Consider the following 19,025-nt stretch of genomic DNA (forward strand, 5'->3'; position numbering starts at 1 on the left):
AGTCACCTTTACAGACTGCTTCATCATCACTCTCTTCTCTAATCGAATTTCCTTTCTAGGAAGTGGAACCCGAGGGACAGAGACGCGAGCCAGCTCGCCCTACCTGGACCTCGGTCATTTGCTCGAAAGCCCAGCCATTGCGTGGAGAGACACGTGCTTGTGGACCTGGGCTGTGCGGGAGCTACCCTCACAAACTCTGCCAACTTCCGTTCCTCGGGCCTCTCAGAACACCTCCCTGTGGGTTCATCCACTGGTGGGGATGCCAGGCGTGGGCGCCCCGGTCTGCTGCTCCGATCACACACAGAGGTGAGGCCGGGGAGGGCCTGCTCTCTTTGGAGGGGAGAAGAGGCCACGGCTGCCCTGTCTCAATGGCAAAGGAAGTCGCAAAACTTATGGTGAAGAAACAAAGTAAATTTTTTTAAGGTAAAAAATACTGAAAAAAATGGGTAGGGTAAGCTGTGTTTGGAAATCACTACCCCGTCCACTGGGCATCCTGGGGGCCTGTGCTCCCCGGGGACGCCTGGCCTCCAGACTCGACGCCTATTTGCATGGCTGGCCTGGAAACAGGTGCGACACACTAAGGATGGCCGGGCCGGTTCAAGTCCCTTGCTGGTGGAGGAGGCCACACCTGCACAGGCGGGCTGCCCCCAGGACCACACTGGATGGGGGAGAAACGCTCGCTGTAAAAAGAGCAGGCCAAGGGACTATGTCATGTTCGCTTCACCTTTGCTGGAGTAACAGGTCCCAAGAGAGGAATGGGATCAAGAAACTGGAACGTGGGAAGTTCCTGGTCTGATCTTTGGCCTACAGTGAAAGCCCATCTCTTACCACACCCCAGGGTCTGGGGATCTTCCTGTCATTAGCAAGGTCTCCTGTGGTTCAGCCAGAACTACACCATTGTATCAGACAAAGAGAAGTAGTTTCAACATGAACCCTAGCATTTTCTAAGCCATCCAGATTCGTGTTCTAGATCACAGGGTATTTCACGGCAGGGTGTACGGTGGCAGAAGGCATGTTACAGGGAGCACCTCAGTTACCCACCAAAGCTGAGTTGCTTCTGCTGGAGCTGTGCCTGTCCGGGGTTGGGGGGCGTGGCATGGAGGGGTGCTTGTCACCCCACACAAGGCAGACAGAGAGATGTGCTGCCATCTGGGAGGAGCAGACTCAAGCCTGACGGGTTCCACCGTGAACGGTTAGGAAGCTGCCTGTATAACCACGGAGACATCACATAGAAATCATCGCTCCCCGCAAGGCTACAAGAACCCACCACTGTGCTGGGCATCGATGATACTTCCTTTTGTCCAGGCAGGTGTGCTCTGGTTATTACCTGAGACATGACTGCTTTTGTTGTACATTCACAGATAGCAGAAAAAGACACGCTTTACGTTCCTCATTGTCAATGCCCTACTTACCAACTTCATCCCTGATGTTTGCAAGCTCGATTGACAGCTCTTTTCCTTTCACAAGGGCACTTTCATTCTGAAAAAACAAAACGGATACCGAGAGTCCCCTCGTTTTAGGCTAAATAAGCACTTTCACATGTTCAATTGATGAATCATATTAAGCAAATATTTATAAGTTGAGCCCTTAAGGAGATAATTTTCTCATTATATAAGCATATAAAAAACTTACAAAGCCAAGTCTGACTCACTCATTTGTATCACATTCAAATCGCAAAGCTTGCCATATAATATTAGTAATACCCATGCTGTGCTTTTTGCACTCTGTATACCTGTATGGCACTCTGTACACCTCAACCTACAGTAATTCTTTGCATGCCTATGTCCTACACATTAATCTACTGTTATATATTATTATATATTTTTAATTATTGTCACTATTACGAGATTTTTGACCATGAAAACACTGTATTTCTCTGAGGGACAGAAGCTTATTTTACCAGCTGTCCCCTTAAACTTACCCTTTTGTCCATACATGCACTGTTACCTACCTAATGAATAATGGACAGAAAACCTAACATGAAACATTTCTCTTTGTAATAAGAGCAACACCAAAACTTAAGTTTCCAAGGTTTTTTGTTCCATTCTCTGCATCGGTAGAAGGAAGACGAAGAAAACTCACACTCAAAGTGTTACTTACTGTGAAGAATGCCATTTGTCACTAAATGATTGCTTAGTTGTTTTCAAATCAAATACATACTATGACATAAAATAGACGAGTTGAAGACATGAGTCAGCACCAATATTTACATTTGTTGTGATTTTTATTACTACTAAAAATAACTAGGAAAGATGTGGTACATAAATTCTCTTCAAGTGACAGATGCCAAAAGTACAGGCCCTCAAGGAAAGGCTCCTTCATTATGTAGAATGTACTCCCAAAGCAAACATTTCCAAAGAGGGAATTTTGGCTAAAATGGGTACCAAATATCTAGCACAGATATCCTCAGGGCCTCGTGAATGCTCTTTCTTTCTTAAACTTCCTTTGACTTCGATGTCAGCACCTCCGGACAACCTGTGCCGAATGGGAACAGACAGTTGTCATGATCTTGTCTCTGTGTCTGCTGCATTTAGACCCCGGTGACACGTGTGCTACTTTGGCTTGATGGCAGGGTCTCAGGTTATCCAAAGGGCATTTGCTAAGCAATGTTAGAATTTCATGCCTAGGTAAAACTCTACTTGTATAATAAGCTGAGAGCTATTTTAGTCACAGGCGTTAACAATGATTAAGTCATGGTTACCCCAACCCGTAGCATCCTTGCCTTCCCTGAATTTGACGGCTGGAAATCACCCCTGAAAGTGTACATTCTCCTAATCGCTACGTGACACTGCCTCGATGCCACGCCCATGGCACAGGGTTGTCCTGAGGGTTAAATAAATTAACGTACGTGAAGCAGTTAGAACGGCGCCTGGCACTTACAAGCTCTATACAAGTGTTAGCTGTTACTACAACTCTGTTGTTTCCTTTGATTTTGTTTGCAACTGGATGACATCCTATAGATGATAGGTGCTTTTTCACGTTGAGTGCCTGAATGTGTTTAGAGTTGGCATATGTCTTGTTCTCTGCTTTTTTTTTTTTTTTTTTTTAAAGCACCTTCCTGGTTCTGTCTTGATTCTACTCTAACTTCAAAGACTTAGAGAACTCAGAACAGGCAAAGTGTCTAATCAGACTGATCACAGGGATAGGTGCTTGGTCTAACAGCAGCGTAATACAGCCGGCTGACTTGTTACTACAAACTAGGAAAACTTGGTATTCCTGAGAGGGTAAATTTCAGTATTTACCCTGAAATAATCTCGAACTAGTGAAAAAACTAACTTGTTTCTACTCTCAAGAATAATTCTGAACACTCATATCCTCAATTTCCGAAGCACAGCCAGAGAATTGAAATACTGTCCTCATCGGCCCAGAAATAGCATCACCAAGTATTCACTCTCGGGCCGCTGCGAGTTGCAAAGACTTAGACGAGGTTAGGCAGGGACCGAGTAGAATGTAACAAAAACCAACAAACGGACTCTAATCTTTCACCCAAAGCCAACGTTTCCCTCAGCGCCTGCAGAAGCCCTGGGACGAAGCCCTGGGTGGATGTTACCCGTGCGGAGGGATCCTGCGACACAACCCATCACACCCCACTTTCCAGCCATGGGAAGAATCAGGCATTTGGGGACGGAGTGGCTTGAAGGTCCAGCGAGGAGGACAGGCCTCAGCTGGAGACGGTGCTGATGCTGATGAAGATCTTCAGACCTGAGTCACTTAGATGAAAAGCCACCGCTGGTATCTGTGGCCAGGCCTGCCCACCCATCTTTGCTTTAGGAGAAACGCAAGTGAGAGAATGAAAGAGAAGACGCAAGAGAGGAGAGGGAAGAGGATGGGAAGGGAGAAGAGATGCAGGGGAAATAGGAGGGAAACCAGGGAGATGAGAGACCCTGCACCCTCTCCCTTTTGAGAAGCAGAGAAGAAGACGATGCATGAAGACCCAGGCCCCCCTCACCCCCAGCCTTCTGCGGGCACAGATGACAAAACCAACTGATCTCGGAGTCATCAAACAGACAAAGACAAGCAACAAACCTGGTGGCTAAAATGTCAAGGAAAACGACCAAGCTTGGTTAAGGTCTGCTGATCACTACGTCAATATTAACACCAACCTTGACCAAACACTTCCTAGATGCCAAGGCACAGTGCTGGGTAAGCCCTTTTCCTCACTTACTCCCCCAAATACTGTCAAGCAGGTCCTGGGTTTTATTTCTCATTCTGGAGGATGAAACTGGGGTTCCGTGGTTAGGTAACTAGCCAAGTAACCTGCACAACCAGCCAGGAAGTGGCCAAGCAGGAGTTTTCACCCGGGCTCCACACTCTTCATCAAACACTAACACAAGGAGATTCTCCCCTCTGTCCCGTGCTTACATAGACCCAACACCGAGATCCAAATTGCACCCATTCTCAGCTTGGATCCGAGCACTCATTACCAAGAAGCTTTCCACGTCTAACTGGAGGAGAGGCAGTGCCACCCCCAATGACTGTTTCTATGGAAATGTTGGCTGGCTGCATTCTCACCCCACCCGCCCCGTGCCCTCCCTGTGTTTGTCCTTGGTGTGGATTTGTCAGTTGCACTTCACATCCATTCTAGCCTCTGTGTGGCGGTAACATCTGATAGGGCAGCTACTTAGCTTTTCCTCAGTCAGCTTTCTCGAGCCCTTTCCGATGGCCTCCCAATGTATTCCTCCTGAAGGTGCTGGCACGGCTCTGCTCGCCGAAGCCAGCCGGAGCAGTTTGGCTGCAGCCCTCCTTCCTTAAGTGCTTGATTTTGAAAAGATATCAACTCTTCTAATTTGTGAATTCTCTGCATCAATTACGTTACTTTCTGTTCTCTGCAAACCAAACCAGAATGATGCGATGCTCCCTGCAATGGAATGAGTCAACAGCTAGGGCTTCAGGGACGCTGCTCCTCAGGCAAGAAAGGAGCCCGAAGGGAATGTCCACTCTCCACTCCCTGCCTCAGACAGGCATCTTCCCAGCCACTGTGGCTCAACAGAGCCCAGCAGCCTTCCTGCCCGGCCCTGAGGTTCTGCCGAACCTCAGGAGTGAGGCTGCCCCAAAGACTCCCTTCGCGGGGCTCTCGTGCACCGTCCCCTCCCCTCTCCCACCCTGAGCCAGGTCCGGAGTGATGATGCAGTGGGAGGGCTGAAATACAAGCAGGGCCTCCTCGAGGCCTCAGTGTCAGGGCAGTGCTTCCCTACATGGGGAATGAGTGGAAAATTCCTCGCTGGTGCCAAGCACATGAGCCCCTGCGTTCAGTCCGATGGGCTAAAAATAGAACTCAGTATTAGGCATCCAAACTATCCTAGTGATACAGTCCAGAAATTGCCAAGTCGAAGAAGGCCATTCCTCTAAAGTTACTGTTTACTCTAGGACGGGCTTAACTAGAAACGGACACTTGGACAACGTTCATCTCGGCCCCTCACCAGCAGCTGTATTTCTTAGCCGCCTCTTTTATGCTGTCACGCACCTCTCCTCTGCAACCCGAGTCCTCTAGAGTCTCTGGCGTGGTCCACTGCACTCACAGACGGGATCCCAGATGCGCTATCCCCACGAAACATCCCGAGTCTCCCCTCCACCTCTTGCCCTACCAGGTCTGCTACAGTGAAGCCCACATGGCGCTGCAAACTCTGGGGAAACGCTGCCTTTGATCTTTGCTACCTACAGAAGCCTGGCAAAGTGCACAAACTGGTCATCATCCCATTAACTTCAAGCAACTGGATGTGTGGCCCAGCCCCAAGCGAGCCTGCCACACTCTGTTATCCTAACGTGCTTGGTCAACGGGGGGCTGTCTGTTCAGGGGGCTGGTGCTGCCCGTGTGATTGGTGGTGACAGGAAGTGAAAACGCCCATCTGTGTTATCATCAGCCACGTGACCCTCACTTAGGCATCAGCCACCCTGAGCCCCTCCCCCAATTAGAAATCGACAGGACAGCCTGGTTTTTATTAAAATTGAAAAGATCTGTTTTGAATGATAATCAACACATAAAACGCTGCGTGAATCTGAGGTGCTTTCACCCCAACTGATCTATAAACAGGAATGTATCCAACACAACACATATTTACTTAGCGTCTACTATGTGGCAGGCAGACATGCCAGGCAGGATACTTCTGCCTTCAAGAAGCTTAAGAGTCTCCCAAAGAGTCAGTAAATAAATAAGCAATTACAAAACAATGTGATACAACTCAACCAGGCAGGGCTGGCTTGGAGATTTCCTGAAACCAGAGGATGCGTAAGCAGGGGGCCCAGGAAGGGAGCACGCCAGGCAAAGGCCAGAAGGGCCATCGACACAAGACAGCACCTGGGGCTATTTCTGGAAACCTCTGTCACCCCCATCAGAGGGGCCCTTTTCCTTTTCTTGCCAAGTGTCTGCCTCTGGTCTCTGACTGTCCCTGAAAGAATGCTTGATCAGCTACAAGGGTACTGATGACAACTTCATAAAATTCACTGTAGTTCTGAGTGTTTTTATCAGCTCCCTCTTCCCCATCTGATATATTTTTTTAAAGAGGGACATATATATGTACATTTATAAATATATATATATGTAAGCTTAAAGACTCCCAACTAATCTTTCCTATCTTTTTAGCTTGCCCTGAAATCGGTGCAGATCAGGAAAATTCAATCATGTGAGCTGGGCCACTTTTTCCCAGGCTAAACAAAAGAACCCTAACGAGGAGTGAAAAATTAAAATATCTACAGAATTCTGGTATTTGAGGAAACATCCAGATCCTTTTTATTATGAATTTTTGAAATCCTAAGTCATATACCTACACATGAAATTACAAAGAGGTTAAGGGATTTTTTTCATTCTTCCCAGAAACAATATTGCTTCTCACTCATGAGTTCAGCTTAGGGTTTAATTCTACACAGTAGAGCTTAGGGTTTAATTCTACACGGTAGAACTTGTCTTAATAGGGAAACATTTTCTTTTGTATTTCAAAATGAACCAGCCACCAGGTGACATCAACAGAACACCTAAGTCTTCAGTGTTGTTCTCTTTTCACCCTTTGTGAATACTGCATTCATTTTCAATATTAGTATTATTGTGAAGATTGGCCAGATTCATAATATAGCTCTGTGGAAAATTCCTTTGGGAGGTGAACTGACCTTTTATTCATTTCAGTTATTATGGCTTTAAGGCAGCACTGATGCCATGCTTTGACTTAATCAATAAGTATTATTTCTTTCACATATAATTAACACAGCCCACTGTATTTTATGTCTGCTATTCTACTCGGAAATGAAATTTAATATAGACTGGTCAAAGGGAAAGCATCATTCACATTTAATATTCTTAAATACGTGTCAGTGTGTAGTCACGTGGAAAATGAGCAAAGCCATATCTGGTTTCAAAAGAAACCAGACTGAATTTTAAGATGCATCATTCCAGGCTTTGCCTTTGTGCATGCTTGGGTGTTGATGACCGCAAAACATCTAGCTTACCTAAGAAGCGGTAGTTAATAGGGGGGCATCAGAACAAACCTGGATTACCTAGGAACATTTAGGAAGGACAGAGACTTGTGGGGCCCAAGGAGAAGAAATGCGAATCGGAAGAACTAAGGCTGGAAAATTCTGGATCCCAGAGCAAGCAAAAGAAAGGAAAATTAGCCAGAACCATGATTTTTAATACACTTATGTCTCACTGAAGAAGTCTCTTGACCTTTCTGGATTCTATCGTCTTTGAGTGACCTTCCCAAATTTATTACTGTCCCATCACCCGTGCATACCTGGGAGAAGCAGTGAGGTGCCTTCCCCCAACTCACACCCTTACCAAGAATTTAGAGAAAAGGTAAGTAAGAGTAGCCTCTGAGATGATAAGCAACACAGAAAAGGTTAGGGTAGAGATATGCAAAGTAACCCTTAAAGGGAAAGGACCGGACCTAAAGCAGTAAGACAAGAGCGGGTCATAGAAATGGAAGCAAAGCAAAGGGAGATTGGAAGAGTCAGTCACCAAGGCGAGTAACAATCGCACAGCCTCCCAAGTGATTTCAGGCTGGCGTGGGGATGGGACATGAGGTCACTGGATGCCTAAATAACATTCCATCCTCATCAAAGCTTCTTATGAGGCTAGACTTTGACTCTAAAAAGAAATCCCATGTTTATCGGGCTTGCAATCATTCGTTTGCTTGTCAGGTGTATTACTCATTGTTAAAAAACAAATTGGCATTCTAATTGTACATCTACTTTCTCTTAGTACCTCAACGTTCCTAAGAATGACCAGCTCTGGGAAGTGTCTGCATGTGCAGAGCTGCTGGCTTGAGCCTGGACCACGCTGAGTCCGCTGGTGAATGGACTCTTGGGAATCCATCTGGGTGTCCCAGGGGCCTTCCTGGGTCATACCTTTCCCTTCCAAATACCTGTAGAGGATGAGTCTTTCTACAGACGACCTCTCAAATCCCAAGACGGATCTCTACTTCTTCTTAACTCAAGTTAAAAAACCTGGATCTAGTTTTCAGCCTAGAAAACATTTCCCCACACTCCCTATGTGCTTCTGTGTCCCGATGTTGACTCTCACCTTTCCCCAAAGTGGGCTAAGACATCTCTACCCCTGTGCTCTTTGCTTAGGGTTTCAGACCTTCCCAAAACTCGACCCCGTTCCTCAACGGGCAAGTCACGATCCACTCCTTCTAAGAAACCTCGCCTTTGATTCCAGCACTGACTTCTCCTTTCACTGGATTCCAGAAACAGGTATGGTCAGTACCACATGACTTTCACTTAATGATACTCCAGTCTTGTACTAATGGTTTAATTGCCCTGTATGTGTTCCTGCTGCCTACCTCACTTGCAATTTCTCTGGAAAAGGTGGAAATACAACCAAACAAATAACTGGTAAACTCCATAGGACAGGCTGTGCCCTTTAAGAATTCTTTGCTCGTCCCCATAATAACTGGGCACAGAGCAAACGAGTAAGAAATACTGTCGATGTTTTTACAGGTGTTTTTAACGTTAAAATGCCTAGGCACGATCAGCTTTTAAAAATTATTTGTTCACTTAACAACTTTTTATGCATTTTATACTCTAGGTAAGATTCCTTACTTTCCGCCCCCCCCAATAAATTCATGTTAAAGAAGCATCTTAAGACTAACATTTCTTGGCCCATCTCTGAACTGATGACTTATCTACAATTGTCTCCCCACTCTTTTCAAAACATCTTTAGCTGCACTATAATCAAACTGTTAAAGACATTTTTACTTCACAAAATAAAGTTTTCTATTTTGTATCTATACAGAGTTCCGAGGGAATGTTTCTTTTCTTTTCTTTTTTCATGGTTTATTAAAATGGGCTAAAGTAATCAGAAACAACTCCATCGACCATTTTTTCAGGTCTCTTTCAAACCAGGTTGATGCTGGGATTGTCAGAGCTGATCAGCAAACTGAAGGATTTTATTGTGGGGCTTAAAGAGTAAACTGATTTCCAGAGTTTGGAATGGAATCCCATAATAGTCCTAGTAGACCATGCCTGGCCCAATAGGTAACTATTGAATAAACAAATGATTTTGGCATACTGCCTACGAAGTTACGCTGAAAGGTGGGTAACTAAATAAAACAACAAATTTTTTAATTAAAAAAGGAAAGCCCTTAATCCCTAAAATGAGCACCTATGAACATACATCTATAAAACCGCCAATGGGAATACCATTCTAAAATATAGCAAAGAAACATCAAGAAATGTGGGTGTAAACTTAATGAGAAAGTTTATAAAATGCTGTGTAAGTTTTTAAGTTTTCATCAGGAAAGAATAATTTGCCTTAAGTTTGAAGTTTCAAAGCTAAAACATTTGCAAGTCACTTAAACATCGCACTGCGATGAAATAACATTTAATTATCTTCCTAAAATCTCCAATTTAAAGACTGACACAGGGATAATATTTTTCAACAACTTGATTTGAAGCAAAAGAGGAGGATGGATTCACTTTAAAATATATTTTCTCAAAAAAGACCTTTAATCAGCTTCTATTTTGAAAACTTTTGTACCAGAGCTTAGAAATATGAACATTATAATATTGTTGTACTTGTAGCAAATCCTTCCCTTTTATAATAATTACTGTTACAAGGCTTCCTTCAACACCTTTTGGTGACCATTTCTCTTGAAAAAAGGGCCTAATCACCTCTATGTTGGATTGCAGATAACTGAGTGCAAATGTTGCATATTTCTATTTGTCAAAAGCACATAAATGTGTACATAAATATTTTAGTTCTTAGTCATGGTAGCAAAAGCCAATCCCACTGAGATAGTTATTTCTACTGGAAGAGAAGGACCAGGGGACTTGTAAGGTATCAGTTTAACTTTCCTAGGTGGTACGTAACCCTCCTTTAGGTCAAGGTTCATAAACACAACTGATAACTAAGATGTTCCCAAGTGACCTCCTCGCAATGTGTTTTATATTAAGCCATTAATTTCCCTTCACCTGGTCACATACTATACCTCAAGCCATATAGCTGACGCCCATGAGTAGAAAGGAGGCAATTTCAACCTCTCGTTAAACTCCATTTCATGCATTTTGAGAAATCCAAATGTGTGTGATAATAAAATATACCACAGAGACAAGAGTGATATATTTTATTTTGTATCACTACTAGAAATGCTAGCACATTTCTAATAGTGAAATTAAAAGCATATCTTAATCCCTCTGCAAGCTCACAGGCAAATGTCAAAAGCAAAGAAAGGCTTTGTGTTGGAATTGTCATACAATGCTTGCTCACACTCTGTTCTCTATGGCCTGGCTGTGAATTTTCCTTCCAGTGAAAACTGGAACACACCCTCAGGCTCTCCGGCTCCTTAAGTTTTCACCTCTGTGTTCTTCACCCCTACGTGAGGCAAACACGTACAGAGAGAATAACTGGACCGGTGCTTGCTTCTCTGACCTTAAGAACAGAAATTACGAGGATGGATGCTGTTTGTCAAAAAGAGCGGCAAACTTTCAAAGTTACCAGTTGGCCGAGGGAAACACGTCTAGCTAATCTAAATTCCCCACTTAACCGTCTTAGATTTCACAGGTACATTAAAATGCAGTAAGAATATTCCAAGGATTTCTTGGCAGTTTGAATTTCAAGATGTTGGAGCAGAGCCCCCCTGTTTCAGGAGAATGCAACAGTTACATGTGAGACTGCAGGAAGGCAATTATGTAAGGCACTGCAGAGTATGGGAGACCCTGGTGTTTCTGCCAACACCGCTCCCATCCAGCACCCGGGAGCCAGTCAGGGCGGCTTCCTGCTCACCCACAAGACAAGTGCACACACATGCCGGGGACAGGGACAGAGGCGCTGGCTCTGGCCTTCTCTCTGCCCTTTGGAAGGAGGAGGGGAGGGAGAGAGAGACAGGGAAGGCAAAGTACCGTCTTGTCCAGGCACTGAAGGCAGTTATAAGGCTTGCAGCAGCAGTGGCCCATCTCGGCAGGCTGGCTGGCAAGGGGACCTCCTTCATTCAATGTGTCGGCGGGTAATCCCTAAGGCGAGGTGATGGCTCCAGCGAGAGGGGCGCGCCGCTGGGAGCTGTCACAACTTCCATGTGGTCCCCTCAGCTACCTTATTTCTCCTAATAACTTCAGGAATCCGGGAACCAGAGGAAGGAGAGGAGGAGGAGGAGCGCAGCGTGGCCGCGTTAGGTTCCTGCTGCGGGGAGAGGGAGGGCGGGAGCCGGGAAGGGAGGGGACAGTTGGAGGGAGGGTCACTTTGCCACTGGAATCCTCAGAGTGAGGCAAATCAATCGTCGCATAACAATCGAGCATTTACCGATGCCACCTCCCGGAGGGGACAGCCGGCGCGCCGCTCCCAGCCCTCCCCCTCGCCCGGGCGCGACGCAGACACGCCTGGGGAGGACGCAGGAAACACAAAAGGGCTGGTCTTCCAGGGAGGCTTGGGCTGAGGACCACGGAGAGGACTGGGAGAGACGTGGCTCTGCTCAAATACTGGCTTTCTATTTTCCCGAGAAGTAAAGATGCTTATAAACGTGATGCATAATACACGGCCTTTCCTCCATGTAACCCGCCTCTCAGGGCATCGTTGCCTGGGTGGAGGGGGGCGGCGCGGAGGGGACCACCCATTGCTCCTTTTCAAATTTGTGTGCCACGAACAGTTTTGCCTCATTGGAGGAAATCTTTATATTTGAAATACAATCGTGAAATCGCTTGTCTTATTTGACAGACCAAACCATTCAAGTGGCTTGAGTAATTAAAATTGGGGTGTGGGCAGCTATATCTCCTGGGCATATCAGCATAAAAGTCTTAGCAGACTGGATCTTTCTGGGCGATCTGTAATTTTTCAGAAAGTTCAAAATCAAAAAGGGACAGGGGTGGGAGTGAAGGGTTTTGTTTTTTTAATTTCAAAAGAGACGTGGTATTTAAAAATATGTTTGTGTAATCCTGAAAGTAAGAGATGCAAATACTTATGAAATTAACTTTATACTTCCTGATATCTCAGAGGAGAAATCCTGAAATTTACTGTCTGCAGAAATATACAATTACATTTTTGCCCATTAAATTTGCCTAAAACTGGAAGCAGACAATAGTTAAAATTAGATAATTTTACTAACTTGAGATTTTTCCAAGACGATTTTAATTAAGTAGCACAGGCGACTTAGATTTGCTTGTAGAGAGGTCAAGGATATTTGGTGATTAAATAACAACAGACCAGAATGTTTGTCCTAAACTTGAAAGAATAAACTCAAATCTTTCTTTAGCGCTAACAGGTAAACTGGTATAATTCTTTAGGCTGTTTCTATTACAATTTTAAATGTACATACACTTTGACCCAACAGATCGACTTCTCTCCTACAGTAACACATATATATGAGAGTGTATGCATAAGGATATTCAGTTTAGCATCATTTGTAACAGCATAAAAATGAGAACACCCTTGATATCCAGCACCTTTCCAGTGTATGGGAACTTTTATGAAAAATGAAGCAAAACTATACACACATATGCGTTTGTATATGTCTACAATAAATCTGTTGGAAAAAATCCCACCGTTCATCCAACAGCAGCTGATACTTGGGGAATGGAAAATAGGGGTGAGGGAGTGAATTTCCACTGTTTACCATCTTGCCAGAATGTATTACTTTTATTGTTTTCAGACAAAGTGTATCAGGGGAAGGCAGTGACCACTGCCTGGGCTCTTTGATGTCAGGAGGTACAGAGGTGCCTCCCTCTCACACCGGCTTGCCCTCTTTGGCAGTGAACTCAGGCAGACCTCTCAGAGAGAGAAGAGCTGACAGAATCTTGAGCTTCAACCTGGGCTGAGAGCTGTTGCTGGAGCTTTTGACACCTTGGGAGAAAAACTTGATATTGCAAGAAGCGATGCCTTGGTACACCCATGTTCATAGCAGCACTGATCACAAGCCAAGACACTTGGGAAGCAACCCAAGTGTCCATCGATGGATGAATGGATAAACAAAAATGTACCCATCCATACAACACAATATCATTCTGCCTTAAAAAGGAAGGAAGTCCTGTCACATGCTACAACGGATGAACCTTGAAGACCTTACGCTACGTGAAATAAGCCAGTCACAAAAAGACAAATACGGTATGATCCTACTTACATGAGGTCCCTAGAGTCGTCGAATTCCTAGAGACAGAAAGTAGAATGGTGGTTGCCAGGGGCTGTGGGAAAGGCGGGAATGGGGAGATACTTAATGGGGACAGAGCTTCAGTTGTGCAAGATGGAAAGAGTTCTAGAGGCTGGTCACACCATAATGTGACTGCACTGAATGGTGCTGAACTGTCCACTTAAATGGCTGAAGTGGTAAATGTTATGTCATGTGCATTTTACGACAAATAAAAATAAAGAAGTGGTGGCGTGCATTCCCCTGGGGGTAGGCGGTCCTTGCACAGTAAGTTCCTGATCAAGTGAAGACAGAGCAAAGCCTCTCTTGTGGGTGGAGAAGCAGGACAGGGAGACTCTAAGAAGCTGACCATCTCCCAGCGCCGTGTGCAGAAGGCTTTCTTCGGGGAGAACTGTTTTTCTGCACCTGAGGACACGGTTTCCTTCTAAATTAGGATTTAGATTGCACCGTCCTAGAAAATGACCGCTTGTTCTTGTGCGAGGTCTGAGCATGCTTGCTCCCGCTGCTGCCCACAGGAGAGAGGGTGAGAGGCGAGGCTGCCCAAAGAAAGATGGATTCAGCTTCTCTTCCTGTGCACAGAGGGCGCCAAGGGGCCTGGGACTGGCTGTGCTCAAATCGCACACATGGTGAGATCTCAGAGCAAACAACCCAGATTTTGAGAAATGTACCAGTGTCCTAGAGTTACGCCATCTTTATTTTCTTTGTCAGTGAAAAAACTTCAAATGTACTCAAAAACAGACGGATAAATATGAAGCACCTTCATATACCCATTTCCAGTTTCAACAGTTACCAAGATTTTGGTACATTTGTTACATCTATCCCTTTTTTAAACTTTTTTTTTTTCATATGTCCATCACCCAGATTCAGCAATTATCAAGATTTGAAACTTTGTTTTCACTTGTCCCTTTTCTTTCTTTTTTTTTTTTTTTTTGTTAAAGTATTTTAAAGTCAAGCCCTACATATTTCAGTATGCATTGCTGAAAATTCTGAGCATTTTTACATAATCACAATGCCGTTAAAACCCCAAACAAAATTGACAATATATCCTTAGCATCTAACACTTTGTCTGTAACAACATTTCCCTGGCTTCTCTGAAACAAAATTATTTTACAGTTGGTTTTCTTGACCCAAACTAGGTTCACATATTACATTAGGTGTTAAGTCTCCTAGGCCTCTTTTGTCAACCAGTAGGTCCCACTCCTCCCCTTCCTATCTCCCTGCCGCCATTGATTTGTTCAGAAACTGGGTTGGTTGGCTTATAGAATGTCCCACATTCTGGACTTGCCTCTTTGCTTCCTTGTAATGTCATTTCCCTTGTTCCTACAACCCTGTAAATAAAATTTAGTTCTTGAGGCTGGATGAGATTCGAGGTTGAATGTACCTGGGCAGCAATACCTCGGATGTTATGCTGTGGGCGTGACCCTGCAACCCATCGGGAAGCACACAATGACTGGGGGTTCCATCAGCACTGATGCTACAGTGAATCAGATGTGATGGCTTCATCTCTTCCATTATAAAGTTCCCCATCATCAGCTCATCTAATGCTTTCGTTAATGATTTTTACCTGAATCGACTATTTCATTAGGAGTTACAACATGATGTTCTGACTCTATCATCCTTTTGCAATTCTTAGCTAGAATTTTTGTATAAGAAAAGAAGTTTTCTTCATCAACTAGGGTGATTTCAATTCCCAGCAATACAGGTTGTACAGGAAAGATGGGATAAATGCTCACTCCTTTCCCTTTAAGTGCCAATTTTCTGAATAAAGACTTGGGGTTGTAATGGTACCCAATGCGGTTATTTGCTTTCTCTCACTTCTTCCAAACATCATTATAAACTCATGTTTTTATGTTGATATACACAATGTGTTTTAATCGATTGCATTTATTACCCTTTTTAGATGCTCAGTTTATCTCATCTCTGACCAACGGGAGCACCTTCTTAATGGCCCCTGTGTCCTTTTGACACAACTCATTCGTCTCCCTTTCTTGCTTTCTGACACAACACGGTATCTTAGGCTCACCTGGGATGTTTCCTGCTACAGATCTGGGACCAGCCATCCCTCCCCTCCAGGTGCCCTGGTTCCTTCTAGTTGGGGACGGGAGTTACACGTCACAAATCCCGTGTTGTTCGTTGTCTTTTGAGGGCCACCTGTTTGGACTGAGATTTCCCTTGAAGGAAGTGGTCCTTCCCTCAGACAAAACATCCTTGGAAGATGTCACTGAAGAAATCAGGGTGGGGCCTTAGGATGGAATGAGTCAATAACAGCTCCTTCTCTTGGGGCCTTTAGATGAGAAAAAGTGCTCAGTGAAACTCACTTTGGGGGAGATCAACTGGCCTATACAACATGCCCAAGCCAAGGGCCGGCATAGGAATTTTCTAAAGAGTCCCCCAAATGCATGGATATCTGAAGAAAAGGCTGAACTTCTTGAAGGCGTATAGAATGGGGGATTAGACTATTGTAATTTAGCACAAAGGAAGCTGTGACCTCGCAGCCTGATGAAATCTGGGACATTTTAGTTCCTAATATTTAAAAAAAGTTTGAGATGCGTTTTATTCCTGGTATATTTTTTTTTGCATGGGAGTAGGAACAAACATTCAGAAAAGTTATAGGAAGGTCTATTGGGATAGCTCTTCAGAGAAAACCTCATAAACACGCGATGTTTTAGAGCGGTAAATAATGATGAACATTAACTGATCATTAGCAGATGCCAGGCACTGTGCTTAGGGCTTGCATGCAAACAGCTCACGTAACCCTCACAGAGCAATGCGAAATAAGCCTATTATCATCTTCATTTTGCAGATGAGAAAAATGTGGCTCAGAGATCGTACATCCTGCCATGCCTACATCAAGTGAGGAAAAGATGGAGTGGGGCCCTGAACTCAGATCTGACTCAAAAGCTGTGTCTTTACCACTGTGCTTTTATCTGTAAGGCCTACATCATTATAAATTTGTGTTATAATCTGGATAAGGGATGTGAGTATATAAAAATATAAAAGAAATTCAAACATATTTGTGAAATTGCCCCACATTTTCAGAATTTGAAGCAAGAGCCTCTACCGTAGTTTTTTTTTTTTTAAGGTACGTTTACAAACCAATATACAAATAACTTTAAACTGACACAGTAGAAACCTTGGGCATAAGTCAACGTTAAAATAGTCAGTTTTATTATTCCTGTTTCTCTGTCTTCCTTGAACTTGGAGCTGCTGACCTATCCCCCAGCCCCAATCACCTGTCAGACCCAAGGCTCCCTCCGCTCAAACCCGACTGTGCTGTCCCATCAGTGCCACTTCACCTCCTCTGCCTGATCCTTCCACTGGAGTGCATTTCCTTCTTCTCTCTGATTTCACGTCATTGTGTGTACTCGCTCTTGCTCATGACATTCTGCTCCATGTAATCATAATCGTTTACATCTGTCTTCCCCAAAATATCACGCCCCCTTGCTGTGCCTCCCTCAGTTCACACCCACGGCACCAGCAGTCTGCCTTGGGACTAGGTCTCCGTGACCACTGCCTCAAGTGACGTGGGAAGGACCTCGCAGGAGCGGAACTCAGTGATGGTGGCTTCTTGGCAGAAGCGTTTTGTTGTTTCGTGCAGTTTGTCAGCCATGGGCCATTTGCAGGAGGTCAACGAGATCAAAACTGTATGTCTGTCTCACTACTTATTTCAAAAGAAAAACCATGAAAAACGATCATGAAAGAGCCTCTTACAGACTGCCAAGGCAACCATCTGTTTATTTTGGTTCCACCGTCCATGCCTCTCCTGTTTCCATGCATCTAAAATATGACCTGCAGCTCTTGCACTGGATTTTAGCAAAGGGGACTGCCAGGAAAATATGCATAGCTTTTACCAAACACAATCCATCTAGAGATTTTAATGAGGTGAGAATGGGCTGGAAAGGGAAAATATGAAACAGAAATTTTGAAACTGGAAGTAATTGATGGTTACGATCATTTGCATACAGACAATAGATGCTCTGAAACACCTTTGATGTAATAACCAGGATCTAGAATATTAAGGGTATTAAAAAAAAAGAAACAAATGACATATATACTATTCTGTTCTTAGATACTTGTCAAAAGAGCTGTCACTTTTCTGTAATACCCAAGTAGGAAGGCTGCTATTTAGGTATGACAATCTTTCTTGTTTTTAATCTGTTAGTCTTTGACAGTACCTTTATTTTTTTCCTTTTAAGTCAGTGACTAGGATGACTGCAGGAGAGGTATCCTCCTTAAGTTTCTGCATTATATTCAGAAGAGCTGTCTACTCTTGTAAGAGACGTGAAATTCAAAATGACCTTTACTAGCTGGATAAATAGGCTGGACAAGACTGGGTAACTGATAGAATCAGATACAGAGATGGGCAACAGTTGGCAAAGCTGCAAAGTGCATCTGTCTATTTGGCATACATTAGATAAGAAGGATGGTCACCGTGGACCACAAGCTGAATATCAATCAGCAGTGTGACTGACTGGCCATTATAAAGAAAGGGTGAAAGGATTTGGACACTGGAATGGTGTCTGTGACCAATCTAGGTGTCCATCCCAGTGCCCTAACCCTCCTTACTATACCATGATGAAGCAGTAGCCTCTCCAAGAACAGACGGGATCACTGCAGGAATGGGAATGATGTGTATTTTGTAACTCACTGAACTCAGCATATGGCTTCTTACTTTTGTTAAGGCTAGTCCCCAGCACCTCAGTTAGGTGAAGGTTTTCCCAGAAACCTCTACGCTTCCTCTGTAGCACCTCTCACCATGGCAATCAAACAGTTCTCTGGCCTGTTTGCCTTCCTGTACAAGGTCACCAGCTCCGTGAGAGCCTCTAAGGAGACGACAGCATCCTTAGCACTCAGCACAGCACCAGGCACACAGTAGGTACCGGTACATGTTGAATAAATACATTAAACGTTGAGCAGACTCAACCTAGTTCAAGTTGAAGAACTTCAAGACATAGAGACCTGCTAATAGGCAACAACACAGCTGTTGCTCTAACGTTTGGTGGGGGGCGTTTACGACCCCTGCAGAACATTAATCCTCGGGCCCAACTGCATAGACATCATCAAGCAAAGACAGGGAAACCGCTCTGACATCCTCCTGGACCTTTCTTTCGATTTGCAGCTCTGAAGAAGTACAAGACATTAAGGGTGCCACTGTGCGTTGCTATCTTTACTACCTAAGCGTGGGAGAAAGCTGACTCTCCCAACCGCCCTACTATTTTCTTCTTTCTCTTTTTCCACTGATGAGAAGACCCTGGCCGTTTATCTGTGTGGGTCTGTCACTAAACGTTATCAGCAATGCTCACTCTAGATTGCCACATGGCCTCCAACCAACGGCTCCGTAGCTTCTATTCTACATCATATGCCCAGATTCCCAAATATGCTACCACTTCAGGGAAGGAAATGGTAGGTGCATCACAACTAGTGATTATACCTGATGTTTGCAAAAAGTCTGCGCTTGCAGTGAAG

General features: G+C 44.4%; 1 protein-coding gene across 14 annotated transcripts in view; it reads right to left on the minus strand.

Annotated features, from left to right (window-relative positions):
- The window catches only part of MTUS2 (microtubule associated scaffold protein 2), a 505,324-nt gene that overhangs the window by 48,427 nt on the left and 437,872 nt on the right, over window positions 1–19,025 (minus strand). For 12 of the 14 annotated variants that reach the window (XM_082435506.1, XM_082435504.1, XM_082435497.1 and 9 more), the window contains one exon: window positions 1,413–1,479. In XM_082435506.1, the coding sequence (XP_082291632.1) occupies window positions 1,413–1,479 (67 nt within the window). Of the gene's footprint in view, window positions 1–1,412; window positions 1,480–11,328; window positions 11,796–19,025 lie in introns of those variants that run through there. The other 2 variants (XM_082435499.1, XM_082435498.1) reach the window with 2 other exon arrangements.

Source organism: Balaenoptera physalus (genome assembly GCF_965194825.1).
Source record: "Balaenoptera physalus genome assembly, chromosome: 18".
Lineage (NCBI taxonomy): Eukaryota > Metazoa > Chordata > Mammalia > Artiodactyla > Balaenopteridae > Balaenoptera > Balaenoptera physalus.